The 19877-nt window shown below is 20.4% G+C and overlaps 2 protein-coding genes and 1 long non-coding RNA gene across 6 annotated transcripts in view; all 3 read right to left on the bottom strand.

Annotated features, from left to right (window-relative positions):
• Positions 1-11554, bottom strand: part of LOC122503404 (14 kDa phosphohistidine phosphatase-like) — a 323366-nt gene extending 311812 nt beyond the window's left edge. For both annotated transcript variants that reach the window (XM_043613927.1, XM_043613928.1), the window contains exons 1-2: positions 11398-11554; positions 8049-8222 (exon numbers count right to left, since the gene is read on the bottom strand). In XM_043613927.1, the coding sequence (XP_043469862.1) occupies positions 8049-8222; positions 11398-11455 (232 nt within the window). In that variant the 5' untranslated portion in view covers positions 11456-11554. The remainder of the gene's footprint in view (positions 1-8048; positions 8223-11397) is intronic.
• On the bottom strand, positions 9779-10650 carry LOC122503405. Its single transcript, XR_006301740.1, has 2 exons — positions 10157-10650; positions 9779-9952 (listed from the first exon to the last, which is right to left on the bottom strand). It is a non-coding gene; the product is annotated as an uncharacterized LOC122503405 (long non-coding RNA).
• A 1258-nt stretch (positions 11555-12812) lies between the features above and the next one.
• The window catches only part of LOC122503324 (bifunctional glutamate/proline--tRNA ligase), a 34515-nt gene continuing 27450 nt past the window's right edge, over positions 12813-19877 (bottom strand). For all 3 annotated transcript variants that reach the window (XM_043613815.1, XM_043613816.1, XM_043613817.1), the window contains 4 exons: positions 18909-19310; positions 14470-14861; positions 13936-14079; positions 12813-13092 (listed from right to left, as the gene is read on the bottom strand). In XM_043613815.1, the coding sequence (XP_043469750.1) occupies positions 12933-13092; positions 13936-14079; positions 14470-14861; positions 18909-19310 (1098 nt within the window). In that variant the 3' untranslated portion in view covers positions 12813-12932. The remainder of the gene's footprint in view (positions 13093-13935; positions 14080-14469; positions 14862-18908; positions 19311-19877) is intronic.

Below are 19877 nucleotides of genomic sequence, written 5' to 3'. Positions count from 1 at the left end.
ATAGTTTTTAACTTTGAAAAAGTAAAATTCTTTTCTTTTCATTTTACGCGATATAATAATAATATATTGAAACTAAATTAGTCCAAATTTTCCGAATTTCCATTCGTTTCTAATTTACTGAATTTTCAGTAGCCCCAATTTTTATTTAGCCGAATTTTAAGTTAAATGAGTTTAAAAAGTTAATGGTAATTCTATTTTATACCAAATTTAGCTTCGTTCATAAAATTTATAAAAAAAAATCAATTCAATTAACCGAATTTTTTGTAAACAATTATTAAATGACCTAACATTATTTTAATTAATTAAAATTTAATTACTAAGTATACATCATTAAAATTTCGTTTAATCAGGGTTGCCACAAAAAATTGAACTCTATTTTTCCGTAACTTCCAAATGGAATTCTGATTTCTTCCTTGAAACCTATAAAAAAAATTCAAGTACATAGTAGAGTTCAATTATTTAAAAATTTATTTTTAAATGCAAAAATTTGCTTTAGAAAATTAAGGGTTTCTTTTTTTAAAACTAAATTAATTACAGCGGCTAATTTCCATTGATTATTTTCGAACAATGCAATAAAATTCTTAAAATAAATTCAACTATTTTTAAAAGGCTGAAGTCCACAATATTTTTAAAAACTGAAAATTAGAAAAGAATTTTTTTTTCAAGTTAAGTCAACTCCAGGTTTGATGTGCTTAAATTTTTATTTTCTTAAAAAATCTTTAAATTTTAATCTTTTTAAAATTAACGAGTTAATAATAATTTTAATTATATCTCTTTAGAAATAAAATTATTTTGGATACTATTTTACGATTCATCCGAGAAACCTACTTCAAATTTCCAGTTTTTCCTGGTTATATTTCTAAATAAATTCTGGTAAAATTTTGAATATGTATAACTTTTTTTTAGAAAAAATTTACAATTTAAATAAATATTTAATTTTACTAAATCTGAAGTAAAATTTAATTTTTACTAAAATTTACTTTAAATATAGTAAAATTTCTAGAATGTTAAAATAATTTCTTATTGTAATTCGAAAAATCCAATTTTCATCATATATGAATCTCCTTTTTTTATCTAATATTACATAAAAACAATCACTGCGATCTCTGTAATTATTATTAATTTATTCACAGTAATTGGAATTTTCAAAAATTTTGTAGTTTAAAATTTTATAAAATTCAATTATTTCTGAAAATTGCAAATCTGTTTAACTAACATGTTTTTTAAGTGGATTTTAATATTAATAACTTTAAGAAAGTTATTCTACATTTAAAAATGAATTTAATTTTCCAGAAATAAGAAAAAAAATTAATTTTCCCTGATTTCGATGACCTGTGGCAATCCTGTTAATAGAATTTTCATATTTCAAATGTATTATAATTTGAATTTCATAAAACATTATTTAGGGGAATCAAAAATTTTTAAATTGATATTTAAAAAGTTCAATATCTAATTCTTTTTTTTTACAGAAAAATAGAGACTTGAATTATACACACTTTATGAATAAAAAATTTACATATCAAAAAATAGATTTAATTCAATTTCTCCGTATATTAAAAAATTTTCTCAATGAAAAAAAAGAAACATTATTGATGAACTAAAAACGAGAAATTGATTCTTATTTTTTAAAAAATGAAAAAAATATTCAATGCAAAATAAAATAAAAAATGTATTTAATAAAAATATTATTAAAAGAGATTATTGAATTTAAATCATGGCAGTCCTTCCTTGGCAATAAATTTTTAATTTTTTAAAAATTCTTCATTAACATTACACAACAAGAAATGAAAAATTATTAACGAAAAAAAACTTTGAGAAAAGAGTCAGGATTGAAAATCGAGTAACTTTTTACCTAATAAACCCAATAACATCAATTTCTCTCGACTGTAGATTATAAAAATAACTAATTTTAGTTTAATTTTATGAAATTAAAATCCGTAACGTTTTTAAAAATGAAAAATTAAATATTAGAATTTTTTTTCAAGTTAATTAAACTCAAATTTTTATGTGCACAAATTTTTAAGAAATTAACTTTTTCTTAAAGAATAGTTTTCGTTTTTAAAAACGTTGCTGACTTCAGCTTCATTTAATTTTTACATAGGTACGTATAAAAAACGTATAAAAAATTATATTAAGACAGAAAAAACTAAAGAACAAAGTGAACAAGAAAAAGAGAATCTCTCTAGATTTTACATCTAAATATTTAACAGGGAATTATTTTTCTAAAAAAATTTATCTATTTCTCTCCCACATTAAAAAAAATTTTTATCTTTTTTCTCGTCGCCCTTTAGAAAAATAATTTGACCATTTTTTTAATCATAGAAATTTTATAAACAATAATCTAAGATACTTGCAAACAATAATTTAGAGAATATTGTCAATTAAAAATCTACTCCGGGCTAAAAAAAATTTTAAAAATTAAAAAAAAATTTAGTCGATGAAATTTATTTAAAAAAACAGAAAACTCGAACAAAAATTTACCAATAGCAGGCTTCGCACTCGATAATTACATTTCAAAAAAGTAGCAAAAAGTTAAAAATTATTATTTTTACAAAAATAAAAATTTTTAAAGTCAAACCATTTAAAAATCTTTTGAAATTTAATTATTTCTAAAAATTCATATTATAACGCTTCTAATATTCAATTTTTATCTAAAATTTTTTCTTAAATTCATTTTTAATTCAATTCTCAATAGAAAGTTGTAGGAGAATTAAATTATTTAAATACAAAAATAAATTTAATTGATTCAATAATTGATTATTTCTTAAAATTAACTGTTTATAAGGTATTTTATCAAAATTTAAAAAAATTATTTTGAATTTATTTTGAATTTTCAAAAAATTTAATGAAAATTGTATTTTAAATAATTAAAAATCTGTGAAAATGTTATTATTTATAAAAATATTTGGTGTTTTTGCAAAGAATTTTATTAAAATTTATTTTAGATAATTTAATTCTTTTGTGAAATTTTATTAAAATAGTAGATATTGAAAATAATTGAATATCAGCGAAAAATTTCATTATTTGGAAAAATAATTCAATTTTTACCAAAAAAAATTCTTAAAATTTTGGAAAATAATTGAATCGTTTCAAAGAATTTTATAAAAATTTTCGAGAATAATTTATTTATTTCAATTATTAGCGGACTGAAAGTAGTGTAAATTTAAAAATTTTAAGAGAAATTCATTTTTAAATAAATTCTTGTTAAAAAATTCTACGAAAATGCAATTATTTAAATACAAAAATAAATAATGGATTGAATAATTCATTATTTCTTAAAATTGAATTTCTATATAATATTATATCAAAATTTTTAAAAATAATTAAAAAAAATTTTTTTTAAATAATTGAATTTCTGTGAAGAATTTTATTATTTATGAAAATAATTGAATTCTTGCAACAAATTTCAGTAAATTCTTATAAATATTTGAATTCTTTTAAAGAAATTTATGAAAATTTAAAAAAATAATTCAATTACCTATTTCCAATAATTAAAACTGTAGTTTACAAAGAATTGAATTCTTGCAACGAATTTCAGTAAATTCTTATAAATATTTGAATTTGTTCAAAGAAATTTATGAAAATAAAAAAAAATAATTCAATTACCTACTTCCAATAGTTAAAACTGTATTTTACAAAGAATTGAATCAATTTAATTATTTATGAAAATAATTATTGCTTATAAACAAATGTTATCAAAATTTTAGAAAATAATTAATTTCTTCCACAATATTTTATGCAAATATTTTAAATAATTGATTTCTTTCAATTTTTTTTTTAGAAATTATATTTCATATAATTGAATTCTTACCAAAAAAATTTTCTTAAAATTTTTGAAAATAATTAAATCGTTTAAAAGAATTTTATTGAAATTAAAATTGTTTAAAGTGTGTCTAAGAATTCTATTAAAATTTTTAAGAATAATTTCTTTATTTCAATTATTAGCGGATTTGTGAAAAAAAGAAGAAAGTAGCTTTTGGTGTCAGAAATCTGTAAATAGTATCGAAATAGTAGCAAATTGTAAACAAAGTAGTAAATAGTAGGTTTTAGTAGATGAGTGCGAAGTTTGCAATAGTTAAATTTTACTAATTACCGTTGTTAACTTTTAATTTCTGCTTAAAAAATAAACATTTTAAATTGTCCCCTTTTTTACCTACCTATATTTTAGTTTTGAAATTTTTTTTAATTTTTTAAAAATACTTTTAAAAAATTCATTTTATGAATTTTTTTGTGATATTTTTTGAACTAATATTTCTCGTACTTATGTAAATAAATTCAGTAAAAAAATGTAATTCAAGAATAAAAATATTTTTCGAATAAATATTTCTATAATTTCTTTCTAAATTCTTTCTGTAATATTTCAAAAATAAATTGAAAAAAATACTTTCTAAAAATAAAGTACTATACAGAATTTTTAAATAATTTATAAATACCTACTCGAGAAACAAAAACTGACAGTTCCTCAAAAATGAAAATATAGTCTGAACACTATTTCGAAAAACATGAACTCCACTATATATATAAAAAAAAGGAAAAAAATGAGCTTCACGAAAAGAAACTTTTTCAAAACTTTTAAAGTACATAATATCGGACTGCCATTCTCAAAGTTTGTTGAAATCAGAATTATATTTTTCCTTGATGAACGATGAAACAAAAAAAAAAAAAATTATAGTAGTTCGCATCTTATGTATCTCCATCTGTGTATTTCCTGTCTCATAAATCGTACCGTTTATATAGCGCGTGCACTTTGTAAATAGTGAAATTAAAAAGTACGATAAAAAACAAAAAAAAAAAAATTCTCTTTTCTAGAGTCATGAAAATGGAGCGTATATAATTATCCCACAAATTTTACTTTCAGCAAATTAAAAATACTTTTTTTTATACAAAGTGGAAAAATATATAAAAATTAAAAAACATTTTTGTTTTTTAATTTTAATAATCCAAAATTTAATTCATAATAATTAATGAGTAAATTTACTTTAATTAAAAATTGTAATTACTCCAATTTTAGAATAAAAAAACATTACTAGTTTCTATTATGTTTTAATTATTTTACAGTGGAAGTAATTAAAAAATTTTCAGTTTAACTGACGTGCTTTCTCTATTTCCTTATTTAATTATTTTTTTAACTATAATATTTAATTCGGATTGTTTTCTTTTTTGTATTCTGTTTTAATTTTATAAAATGTTTGAATTGTTGTAAATGTTGTATTGTGAATTGTTGTAAATGAATTGAATTGTAAATTGAACATAGAAGCAATAGTTACATATATTATTCTATTAAATAAAAACGAAAACATTTACTTTTCAAATTGTATAAATTTTTCCAATGTCAATAAATTATACTGCGGTTTTTTTGTAACTTAATTATTTTTCAATAAAAATTTTTTAAATTCTAATAATAAGACAAAGATTTAAAAATCCAATTTTTAAAACAGAATAGATTTGAATATGGAAATATAATTAATTAATTATTGATTCAATTTATTTTAAAAATTAAGCCATTTTTATAATATCAGACATCGGATCGACTTTAAGGCGCAAAAAAAAAACTCGAGAAAGTCGTTTATTTAATTGAGTGCTGTCACAAAAATTTTATTTTCTATTTCCCTGACCTTTCACTCATTTCTAAATTCAATTATCATTAAAAACTTGAATAATTTCGTTAAATCCAAAATTTAATTATTTTCTACAATTTTTAACTAAACTTCATCTCTAAATCAATTATTTATATTAATTTTTAATAATTTTCAGAAAGTTATTCGAGAATTCAATTATTTAAATACAAAAATTCAATTTTTCTTTAATAATTGAAACTGTAACTATGTTCATGTTTTTTTTAAAGTTATTGAATATTGAGGCTTATTTTCAAAAAATTATAATAAACATATTCTTAAAAATATTTTTTCAAGACCAGGGTGGTCGTAATTTTTAGTTTATCAATTTCCCTGACAATTTACTCACATTAAAATTATTTTCCCTGACAAAATTCTTTTTACAGGAAAATATGAAAGTTTGCGGATAATGAGTAAAATTTATGAATTTTAATAATTTCTAAAAATTATAATTATAACCCTACGTGAATTTAATTATTTTCTACAATTTTCAACTAAACTAAATTTCTAAATCACATTTATTATTTTAAATAATTTTTCGAAATTTCTTCTGGAATTCAATTATTTAAATAATACAAAAACTCAATTTGTTATAATAGTTGTATCTGTCCGTGTTTTTTTCTCAAGTTATTAAGATAAAATATTTTCAAATAATTATAATAAAGACATTCTTACAATTAATTTTTTGAAAAATATTTTTCAATAATTTTTTCAAAATAATAGTTTTTTAATTAGGTATTTATGTATATATACAAATGAAAAATTACCAAACAATTGAAATTTGGTAAAATCTTTTAAAAATAATTGAATTTTTGAAAAATATAAATAAAAATAACCAAATTTTTAAAGAACTTTAATTATAAATATTTATAATTTTTTAATAAGTCTAAAAAAGTAAATTTTTATAAATTTTTATTCACTTTATTCGAAGATAATCGAATCAAAAAATATTGATATAGCAATTCTAAGAATTAGTTATTAGAAATATTTTAATGTATTATAATTTTTTAAAAATAATTGAATTTCTTAATATAATTTTTTTGTATAATTTGAAAAAACTAATTAAATTTTTGACGAATTTTAATTAAAATTTTTAAACATGATTTTTTTCTCCAACATGTTAAAAATAATTCTAAAATATTATTTTTTATGTGTATTTGAATTTTCGGAAATATGTAATTAAAAAATATTGAAAATGTTGAATTTTAAAAAATTAGAAGCTAATTTTCATTCATTTTTATTTTTAAATTTTACATTTAAAGCTTTTTCATTAAAATTTTTGATAATTCAATTATTTTCAAAATTTGCAATTAAAATTCTTTCAAAAGTTGATTCTCAAAAATTATAACAAAATACTTGAAAAAATTAATTATTTTCAATTAAATTTTAGAAAATTTCAATTATTCAAAAAGATTCTTATTACAGATATATTTGAAAAATTTAATTATATCTTAAAAAAGTGATTCAAAAATAATAAAATAATAATTTTTGAAAAATTTTTTTATAGTTTTTTTTCACACTTTAAAAATCGATAAAAGTTGCATTTTATGCTAAAAATGTGGTATTTTCTTGCAATATTTGGAAGGAAAGACGAAAAAGTTGCAATTTTTGAAAATAAGTTGAAAAAAAGTCGAAAAAGTTATAATATTCGAGACCTGTAATATATTGTAAACAATTATTATGTTCATAAATTTAATTAAATTAGGAAATAGAATTTTTAAAACAGATTGATTTTGATATTAACAGATATTGATATTAATAGATTAATTTTTTTTTAAAATAATTTTCAAAATTAATGTTGCGAATTAATTACAAACTCGATTCACTTGAAAATTTAATTTTCATTATAATTAGTAATTATTTAAAATATTGAAAACTGCATTTGTGGTATAATTAATTACGCTCCCTAAAGGAAATCAATGTCAGTTAATGATTAATGAAGATAGCGTAAGATAAACAGAATTTAATGGAATTGGAATTTTTTTTAAATAAAAGTTTAAAAAGAATGTAATTATTATTTTTGATAATAATTTTCCGTATTTAGTCAAGTTTTAATTAAATTTTGTTAATTTCTATTTTACTTCTCCACGTAAATTATAATTATTTAAAAACATTTTTCTACTTAAAATCGATTTCATTCGAGTCTGATTGAAATTCAATTTGTGCTGTTTTTAACGAAAGAATGATAATTATAATATAAATTAATATAAATTACAATATAAATATTAAGCAAATGTAATTACAATATAATTAATTTTTGTTAATGCCTACGATACATAAGCAATGTAATTATAATATAAATAAAGATCAATTTAAATGTATACTTAATTCATATTTCCAATTCCTTTTTTTGATTCACGAATAAAAAAATGTTAATAAATTTCTTTTATAAAACAGAAAATAGAAAAATTGAAAAGAAAATTAAAAACTCACCGTGATAAGGAGCTCTGGCGTATCCCCGGACAATTGGTTTTTTAGAATTGCTCTTTTTATCTGTTACATTTATTAAAATGTATTTAAAAACTCCATCCGAATCAATGTCAACGTCGGGAATTTGGTCAAGAATTTCAGACATGGTTGAAATTAATTTTATCTTCTGTTTTGAAACTAAAAAAATAGAACGATTTTTTAAAAATATTCTCCAATTTTTTGTATAATTATTAAAATTATAAAATTCTATGAAAACAAAGAAGAAAAAAGCAATTAAAAATTCGATGTATTAAAAACTAAAATTACAGGCCTCGGATCGACTTTAACGAGCAAGAAAAGTCGCTTTAGTCGATTAAAAATAGAAAAATAGTCAAAAAAGTCGTTTATTTAATTTACTCGTCACCAAAATTTTATTTTGTATTTCCCTGATTTCTAAATTCAATTAATCAAAACTTGTATAATTTTACTAAATAAATATTATTTCAATACTTCTTATTTCTTTTTTCACAGGAAATAAAAATTTAAAAATTTCAACTTCTAAAATTTAATAATTTCTAAAAATTAAGATATTAAGGTAGAATATTTTCAAAACTTTTAATTAAGAAATTCTTAAAATTTACTTTTTAAAAATATTTCTAAATAATTTTCGAAAGACAATAGTTTTACAATTACATACAATAATTAAAAAATGTCCAAAAAATTTAAATTTAGTAAAATCTTTGAAAAATAATTGAAATTTGATTAAATCTTTTCTAAATAATAGTTTTTCAAAAATTAAAAAAAAATAATCAAATTTTTGAAGAATTTTAATTATAAATAACTTCTGAAAAATTCTAAAATAGTAAATTTTAAAAAATTTTAATATATTTTGTTCGAAGGTAATTGAAACTTAAAAAATTATGGTAAAACAATTCTAAGAATTAGTTTCTTATAAATATTATTTTATAATGTAATTTTTCGAAAATAATTGAAGAATTTTTGTATAATTAAAAAAAAATAATTTTTTGAAGAATTTTAATTAAAAACTTTGAATATGATTATTTTTTTCCAAAAATGTTAAAAATAATTCTCAAAAATTGTAATGTTATATATTTTATTATTTTGTGGTTTGAATTTTCGGAAATATTGAAAATATTGAAAATAATTGGATTTTAAAAATTAGAACGAAATAATTTAGAGATTTACTTTTTTTAAAACTATTCTAATATTATTTTTAGAACTTAATTTCCATTAATTTTCATTTTTATTGAATTTACACTTAAAGTTTATTCATTAAAATTTTTGAGAATTCAATTATTTTCAAAATTTTCAATTAAAATTCTTCAAAAGTTAGTTTTCAAAAATTGTAATAAAATACTTTAAAAAAATTATTTATTTTCAATTAAATTTTACAAAATTTCAATTATTCAAAATCTTTTTAATTGTATATTTCAAAAATTTATTTAGAGAAATTATGATATCCAACACTGTAAAAAAGCCCAATGTAAATTTACAACGTGTAACGTTGGAAACTTTTCGCTTCACGTATGACGTAGTACTATTACAGCCCGAATGTTAACTTACTTACCGTTCGTAACATAACCTCTCTTATGTGATTTCGCATCAAATTGTAAATCGACCACTCGTCGGTAATTTTACATAATAATTTCGCTGCATTTTAAAATTATTCTTTTTTTATATTTATTTTGTATTACATAAAGGTTAAATTATAAAAAGGAAATAAAGGAAAAATGTAAGAAATAAATAAATATATTAAATATTTATAATATACAAATCACATTTGTAGCTTTTTTGTCATTTGTACAAAGTTAACGAATTCCCCAACAGAACAGGAAAAACAAATACTTTTTCCACTTTAATTTTAAAAAAATACGAGCTGCTTAAGCAATAGAGTCCATGAAGATATTCTGAAAAAATTTTTTATGTTTGAAAATTATTTTCATACAGAAAATTCACACAGTTGAATAAAATTTTTTAAGTATAAAAAATCATTAAAAACGTGTCTCTTTTTAGGTTAAAAGACATTACCTTATTAACTTTGATATATATGAAAAATTAAAAAGAAATCTTTCAAATTTAAGAAATGAAAAATGTTAAGAATTTGAACTTACCTTTACAAATTTCCTTTAATCTTTAAATTCTTAAAATTGTCGAAATTTTAATAAATTAAAATTAAAATATTAACGTTTGCCTATGCGCATAGTTTCTTATATGCCACTTCATCGTCACGCAGTGTAGAAAAACATTCGGGCAAAAAATATCATATTCGAATGTATACTTACAGACAGCTACATAATTCTACATACTGTCGGTAAAACTATCAGCTGTAAGTTACTTAACACACGAAAATATTTTTACGGTTGGGTTGTTAACATACAACGTTATACGTGAAGCGAAAAGTTTCCAATGTATCACGAAATGATTAAACATTCGGGATGTACATTTACTAACGCGTGACACATTTACAACGATAAGCGTAATAATTTTACTTTTTAATTGTGAAAATACTATATGGGTGTTAAATTATTACGTGTACCGTAGTAAAATTACAAACTGGAAAATTTAAAATTAACGACCCGATTGTAATTCAACATTGGTCTTTTTTACAGTGAACGTTATAAATAATTTGTAACGCGCTTCGAAGAAAGGAAGCAAAAAATTTGAGGTTATGTTTGTCATTTTTAGAATTAAAATACACGATGAAGGTCAACTTTCAATATAAACTATTGATATTCAAGTCTTCATTGTATTTCAAATAATTATAAAAAATTAATTTTAATTTTACAGAATTAAACAGAAACTTTTAATTAAGCTAAAAATAATACAAACATAACCTTTAAATGATTTGCTTCTTACCTTTTTTCGGGGCGCGTCACATTTCACAATATTACATGTTTATTAATTTACTCCATTTTTACTCTATAAAAAATAAAAAAAAAAGGATTAAAATTGATATTAGTAATTTATAACTGCCGCCATCTTTGAATATGGAAATTTCCTGAAACTTTCAATTCACGAAAAATAACAATAATAGCAGGAAATCAAGAAAAATTTTGCATTTACATACCAACAAAAGAATTAGTTTTAAACTGTAACAATGCTTTTAGGCATAAAAAACACCATTTTTGATACTTTTTACAACTTTTCGACAACAATTAAAAAGATAGAAACAAAAAATAATGCAAAAAACAAATTAACAAAACAATGCAATGTGATGAATAACCCTAGAGATTCGCCGGGTTGATTTCAGAAACTTGATTCAACGTATTTTACAAAATTGTTAGGCTTAGTTTGCTTAGTTATTAACTTCTAAATTATGTAAATATTGTTTAAAAATAGAAAAATTGTATACCTTTGTTTAAATTTTGCTTAAATACTGGAAATAATGTTGTTAAACACTTTACACTCATTTACTTCTTCACAATTTCACCAACGCATGGAGGCCTGTTGGAGCCTGTTGCCGACAATGCGTCTGCGCAGATTGAACAGAATCTCAACGTTACCTGATTGGTCGAAATAGAGCGCGCGAATATTCAAAATCTGTATTTAGAAACTTCGCAATAATTTTTCTTATACAATTCTTAACCCTCCATCACACACATGGGAAAAAATTACGACTTTACACACGTTTAGAGGGAATCCCTCACCACGTTGTAAAATAAGCAAAATTACAACATAAACAAAGGAATCAACAAAAATTTTAAACAATTCATTTTAATTATATTTATAATATAATTTTGTCATTAACCAACAGTGGAACAAAAGATGTTTTGAAAACTTGATTTTTTTTATTTAACATAACCTCACTTTTTCGAGTTTTTTCTGGCTTTGAAGCTTCATAATTAAATATTAATTATGTTTAAACTAAATGTTTTTTTAGAAATGTGTTGAGGAGTAAATTGTCGAAAGGTATAGAAACTGATTTTATTTTGCAATGAGGAAAACAAAAGTTATTTAAAAAATACTGAAACCGTAGAGGGAATCCCTCCCTAGGTGTGTGACGGAGGGTTAATTATGTATTTCTAAACACTATAATATAAATTTATTGTTGTACAATATTTATTAATTTGAAAAAATTAAAAGTATCAATTATTGCATAATAAATAAATTAAACGATAAAAAAATAAACTACAATTTATATTTTAATAAATAATAATATAATTATTTCTAAATAAATGAATTAATTGTAATAAAAAAAAAGTAAAAACAGAGAAAATTAGAATTTTTTATCGACATTTGATAAAAGTTATAAATTACTTTTAAAAGCAAAAAAATATCTTTATAATTTTTGAATAATAAAAAAATTTTTATTTTTTTTCCTTTTTAATATTTTTCAAAAATAATTTTAAAAGAATCTGAAAATTATTTATCAGTTTAAAAATCTTATAATAAGACATGAAAAAATAATAAAAAAAATAATGATTAAACATAAATTTTAACTAGTACTAAATGAATTTTTAAATTACTTTCTGATTTGTTTGCAGTTCTTTTACTTAATTTTTAATTATTTTTTTTTTAAATTTAAAAAATAAAAAAAAACGTTTATTCACTTTATTGTAGGACATAAAAAATTATTTATTATATTAATAATTAATAAATATTAACAAACTAGATAAATAATAAAATAATGAATAAAAAAATTGAATGAGACTGTAAATTACTAATATTTTTTTTAAGTAATTGTGACATGAACGAATTAACAATTAATTAAACTAATAATTAATTATGAACTCATCATAAAGGTAATAAATAAATGATAGAGGAAAATAAAATATCAAGTCTTTTATTCGACTTTACTTACAAATAAAAAATTAAAGTCGATGCCCTAAAGAACCTTCTACTATCGCAGAAATATAATAATTTAAATATGTATAAATAAAGGTTTTCTTAATAACTGCGTCCAAAGAGAGTGTAATATTTAGGTTTATTTTGACAACTCTTGTGGATGCATTTCATTTTGTTTAGATCGTTTTTAGGTTGATCGAAGGGTATGCAAAGACTCTTTGCTCCCATGGAAGGTGCACCAGGTTCATCACTCGTATCCTCTCTGCAATCAATAAACATTTATTAATTAATATTAAAAATATTGATGTTTTCAATTTTTAATACACGTGCTTCAATGAATAGTGAATTATTTATTATTTTTAATAACAAAAAAAGTTGATTCTTTTTATTATTATTAATAAATTATATTAATTAGTGTCTAAATATTACTTTTGACATTAAAATTCACTTATTAAGTACAAAATTAATTATTATTGTTTATATTTTCAAAAATATTAATATAATTCTTTGTATTCAATTATTTTCAATAAAATTTCGCTAAAGAAATAAATTTTTTTCTTAATTCGTTAATTTCGTTATAAAATTTTTCAAAAAAATTCAATTATTTTCTAAACTTTTAATAAATCCTTCAAAACAATTCAATTAATTTTATGAATAGTAAAATCTTTGCACAAACTCAATTATTTTCAAAACAATTTTAATTGAATTCTTCGGAAGAATTTTCAAATATTTCAATAAAATTCAATTATTACCTAAAATTTTAATGAAGTCTTCGAAATAATTCAACTATTTTTATAAATACTAAAATTCTTTGCAGGAATTAAATTATCTTTAATATAACTTATAAATAAAATAACACGAAAGAATTAATAAAATTCTTCTTCATAATATTCAATTGCTTTCAAAATTTTCAATTAAAATTATTAAAGAAACTCTATTATTTTAAAAAAGTTGAAAGAAATTCTTCAAATGAATTTAATTAGGATTTTTCAAATTTTATAATAGGTTAATAATTAATTATTATTTTTTTTTAAATTATTTCAGGCAAGTAATAAATTTTTAAAAAATGTTACATAAAACTTAGTAATTAAATAAAAAATATTACCTGACACTGTCTGTTTTAATATTATCCTCACAGGAAATTTCTCCGCAGAATGGTGCAAGAATTAAATTCTTCTTATCAAGATTAGTGCAAAAATCGGTCCATTCATGCGCCTGCTTTACATGTGTCGTCAATTCTTCCTTAGCTCTAAAGTAAAAAAATATTATACACTTAGTATTTAATTTATTTAGGTATTTATAATTATTAATTAGAAATAAAATTATAGTAGTATATAAATTATATTTAATTCTATATATATAAACTTTATCTACTTACAGAAATTTTACATTTTTGTAAAAAAAAAATTCAATTTTCTCTAAAACCTAATTAAAACATCGAATTTTTGCAAATCAAAAAAATTTAATTTCATTAACCTAATGTTTTATTTTCAAAAAATACTGAAATTGATAAAATAAATATTCATGAGAAAAATTCCAAAATTATTTTTCGAAACAAAAATTTCAAAAATGAAAATTTACTGCAAAATTACAAAAAAAAAGAATTTAATTTATTAAAATTGTAAAAAATGTTACTCACTTGTTAAAGAGAGCGACGTGTATTTCCTCAAGTAAATTACTAACAGCCGATGAAATATCGCTTCTAGATTTAGTCAATCTTTCGGCTGTATCACGTCTAACAAGTGTCACCTGTTTCTTCTCCAAATCCTTGGGACCTAATTCAATTCTCAATGGAACGCCTTTCAATTCCCAATGATTAAATTTCCATCCTGGACTAACATTGTCTTTGTAGTCGCCCTTTATTCTCAAATTACCAGTCTTTTTCAATTCTGCCTCCAATTTCTCACATTCAGCGAGAAGATTTTTTCTTTGCTCCTGTGTTGTTGATGCTGTTATTCCACAAGGCACAATAATCGCTTGAATGCAAGCAACACGCGGTGGCAGAACAAGTCCCTTGTCATCGGCGTGAACCTTGAAATAATATTAAAATCAAATCATCAAAACTTCAAGATATAAAATTTAATCAGGATTGTCACAAAAATTTTATTTTATTTTTCCCTGACTTTTCCCTGATTTCCAGACAAAATTCATGTTTTATAATAATTAAAAATGACCGACTGATTAAATCATTATTTTATATTATAACAATATTGTTACTGAAACTTATTCAAAATTACTTTCATCATTTTCATTGAATTATTGTTTTCCAAAATTTTTAACTAAAATTCTTCTTTAAATTAATTATTATTAATTATTATTAATAATTTTTAAAACATTTCTTTCAACATTTTTAAATCCTTTTGTTTACAATTCAATTTTACGAAATTTCAACGATTATTCGGAAATTCTTCAATTAAATATTAGAAAATAAAAACTTCAAATAACTTAAAAAAAATTCAATTGAACTTTTTCAAAAAAATTAAATCTCAACAACTTTCAGTTAAAAGTATGAAAAATTCAAACATTCAAAGATCGAAATTGAATTATCTACAATTTTAACTGAAATTCATATTTGGATCAATTATAATTAGAAAATTCTACGACAATTCAATCATTTAAATACAAAAATATGTAATTTATTCAATAATTGAATGTTTCTTAAAATTCAATTCCCATAAAGAATCGTTATCAACAAATTTTCAAATAATTAAATTCTATCAACGAATTATAATAAAATTTTTAAGAATAATTACATTTATCGAGAAATTCGATTCAAATTGTATTAAAAATAATTGAAATTCAGCAATGAGTTTTATTATTTGTGAAATTAATTGAATCCCTAAGAGGAATTTCATTACTTTTAAACAACATTTAATTTTTGCAAAAAATATTATTACTCTTGAAAATAATTGAATTTTTGCAATAATTTGTAACTTTTACAAAATTCAATTTTTCTCGTGTTTTTAACTAAACATCTTCCATAAATTTATTATTTTTAATATTTTTTGAAAAAGTTCTTTAATAATTTATAAAAATAATTGAATCTCTGTGAAAATAAATTGAATATTTTTGAAAATAATGGAATTATTGCAAAGAAATTTATAAAAAAATTTGTAAATAATTGAATTGCTGTGAAATATTTGTTATTTATAAAAATAATAAAAGGTTTGCTTAGAATTTTATCAAAAATTTTTTAAAATAATTCATTTCTTTTGGAAAATTTTATTAAAATAGTAGATATTGAAAATCATTGAATGGTGGAGAATTTTTGAAAAAATAATTGAATTTTGGAAAAAAATTTTAATATTTATAAAGATAATTGAAATTTTGACGATAATTTTTTCAAACTTTTGACCATAATTAAATTTTTGCGAAGAATTTTATTACTTTTGAAAATAATTGAATTCTTAAGACGAATTTTTTAATAATATTTCTCTTTAAAGACCTAATTGAATTCTTTTGTGAAATTTTATTGAAATTCTGCGATGAGTTATATTATTTATGAAAATAATTGTAAATCTATAAAGTTTTTTATAACCCTGAATAAAATAAATTAATAACTTTTTCAAAAAAATTATTTCTACATTGATAGTTAAAAGTATGAAAAATTTAGATTTTCAAAGATTTTAATTTGAAACCTTTTCAAAATTCAATTATTTCTAAAAATTCTTAATATAATAATTCTAATATTCAATAATTATCTAAAATTTTAACTGAAATTCATTTTTAAATCAATTTTTATTAGAAAATTCTACGAAAATTCAATTATTTCAATATAAAAATAAAGAACTTATTAAATAATTGATTAATTTCTTAAAATTGCATTCTCATAAAGAATTATATTAACAACTTTTTAAATAATTGAATTCTTTCTTCAGATTTTCATAAAATTTATAAGAATATTTGTTTGAGGAATTCGATTAAAATTGTATTAAAATCGTGAATATTAAAAATCATTGAATTGAGGAAAATTTTTGAAAATAATTGAAATTTTTCCAAAAAGTTTATCAAAATTTTTGAAAATAATTGAATTTCGGAAAAGAATTTATTATTTATAAAGATAATTGAAATTTTGACGAGAATTGTTAAAAATTTTTGAAACATAATTAAATTTCTGAGAAGAATTTTATTATATTTGAAAAATAATTAAATTTCTACAATCATTTGTAGCTTTTTCAAAATTCAATTTTTTTAGTTTTTTTTAACCAAAGTTCTTTTATAAATCCATTATTTTGAATAATTAATTAAATACATAGGTTAAAAAATTTAACTAATTTCAAAAGTATTTGAACTATTTACATTTTTCAAAAATCTACAGTTCTTTAAAATTTCTAATAAAATTCATTTAAAATTGAATTTTTATAAAATTTCAAATTTGCAGTTCAAATTATCTTGCAAAAAGTTTGACAATTAATTATAAATAGTGTGATTAGTTTTTTGGTGAAATTAATTCCATTAGAATTTTTACAATAACTATAGATTTTCACAGTATACAGTAATGAAAGGAAATGTTATCCAAACTATTAAAAAAAATATCAAATATTCAAAATCTTAAATAATTTATGAATTTTCTTTCTCACAGTTGCAATTTAAAGAAATAACCAATTATTTTATCACTTATTTTTGTATTTAAATAATTTAATTCTCGTACAACTTTTTGGTAAATAAGAATTGATTTGAAAAAGAATTTTAGTTCAAATTTTAGAGAATATTTCAAGAATTGGAAGAATTGCATTTCTAAGTTTTAGAAGTAATTAAATTTCAAAATATTTTAGATTGCAAATATTTTAAAATTCTAATTCCTGTTGGACAAATAAATAATAATCAGTATTCAAATATTTATTAAACAGAAATTAATTAAAGTTGACAAATTTTATTTATAAATTCTGAAAAAATAAGGTTTTTAAAACATCGAAATTAAAATTTTTTGATAAAAGTTGAATTGCCGAAAATAATTTTAAAAAATTGAAAAAATAGGAAATTTTCTAATTTAAAATAAATTTTATATTTTAAAGAATTTTATTCTCACTTTAAAAAAATATTTTTAAATATTGTATTTTTGGAAGAATTGTAACTAAACATTATTGTAAAATAATTAAATTTTACAAAAATGTTTGTTAAATGTTTAAACAATTTCATTATTGCTGAACTCTAATAAGAATTAATTTAAAAAAAGAATTTCAGTTAAAATTTTGAAAAATAATAATTGAATATTGAAAGCGTTATAACAGAAATTTTAGGAAATACTTGTAAAAAATAATTGACTTTTGTAAAAATTGCAGTTGTAATTTTTTGAAATAATTAAATTTCAAATTGTTTTACACTTAAATTATTTGAAATTTTAATAAAAATAAATAACAGTAAGTTTTTAAAAATTTGTTTAACAAAAATTATTTTAAATTTGAATAATTTAATGCCGAAATTCTAAAAAAAATTAGGCTTTTAAAAAATTGTAATACAAATTTTTTTGAAGATAATTCAACTCACGAAAATAGTTTAAAAAATTGAAACAATTAAAAGTTTTGTCAAATTTCATTATAATAAATTTTATATATTTAAAAGAATTTAATTGTATTACTTTCAAAAATTGTTTTGAAATACAATCGCATTTTTAAAGAATTATATTTCGAAAAATTATATTTCTTAAAAAATACAAAACTTTCATTAAATTTCAAAAGGAAAGTTTTTGTAACCAACAATGGGCAGTAAAATTTCACGCACTTATATTTATGCTGGTTTAATTAATAATTAAGGAATTAATTTTTCATAACGCGGTGCAAAAAAGGGCACTTTTTTGCACCTTGTTATGAAAAATATCGTTCGTAACTAGTGCTAGCAGTTGCCAATTTTTGAACGAGCACTTTTTTTGGAACAAACTGTAGGCGAAGCTTCGCTTCGCCTACAGTTCGTTCCAAAAAAAGTGCTCATTCAAAAATTGCCAACTGCTCGCACTCGTTACGAAATATACTATTAAAACAATTAAAATTAATGATTCTACAATTACAAAATTATAAAAATAAACAAATAAACAAATAATTGAAAAAATAAGAAAAATTTTGTTTGGGAAATTATACATACCATGACCATGACTCCGATTGTACGAGTCGTTAAGCCCCAGGAATTTTGGTAAACGAAAGTCTTTTCTCCACCCTCCTCAGCACCCTCGACTTGAATGTCAAACATTTTGGAGAAATTCTGACCAAGATGATGACTGGTTGCACCCTGAATTGCTCTTCCACTAGCGGAGATAAAAGCCTCGACTGTCGTTGTGTAATCACCGCCGGCGAATTTTTCCTTTTCCGTTTTACGACCTCTCACCACTGGAATTGCCAATAAATCCTCATAGACACTTCTGTAAATATCCAAAATTGTCATTACTTCCTCGTCAGCTTCGGCTTTCGTTGCAAATGCAGTGTGACCCTCTTGCCAAAGGAATTCCCTCGTTCGCAAAAATGGTTGCGGATGCTTGAATTCCCACCTCTGAAAAGAAAATATATTAATATTATAATATTAAATATAAAATAAATTAATATTAATAATATAAGGCAAAAATATCACGATTATTGTAAATAATTGAAATATTAGCTTTTACTAAATATTCCAAATAAATATTCAAATTAATAATAATTTATTAATACGAAAAAAAATTGTTGTCGCATATTAAATCAAGGTTGCCACAAAAATTTAGTTTCGTTTTTCCCTGACTTTTCCCTGATTTCCAGACAAAATTTTAACTTTTTCCCTGACCAGAAAAGAATATTCTGATTCACTCTAAAAATGATTAGAGTCTGAAAAAAAGGTCCAATAAATTTATTTACGAATTTCTTTCATTGTAAAGTTATTCAAAAACATCAACAACTTCTTTTTTAAATAAATTTAATCATAGTTATTTTTCCATAGGAGTTAAGATTTTCAAAAATTATGAATTCAAAATGTTTTGAAATTCAATAACTTATTTTTCAAAGATTTGAATTCGAAACCTTTTCAAAATTCAATTATTTCTAAATATTCCCCCCTAATGCTCTTAATATTATTAATTATTATCTA

This window comes from Leptopilina heterotoma, unplaced genomic scaffold (genome assembly GCF_015476425.1).
Source record: "Leptopilina heterotoma isolate Lh14 unplaced genomic scaffold, ASM1547642v1 Lhet_26, whole genome shotgun sequence".
Taxonomy (NCBI): domain Eukaryota; kingdom Metazoa; phylum Arthropoda; class Insecta; order Hymenoptera; family Figitidae; genus Leptopilina; species Leptopilina heterotoma.
The sequence above is the reverse complement of the archived record's forward strand: the minus strand, read 5'-3'. Positions and strand labels throughout refer to the sequence as shown.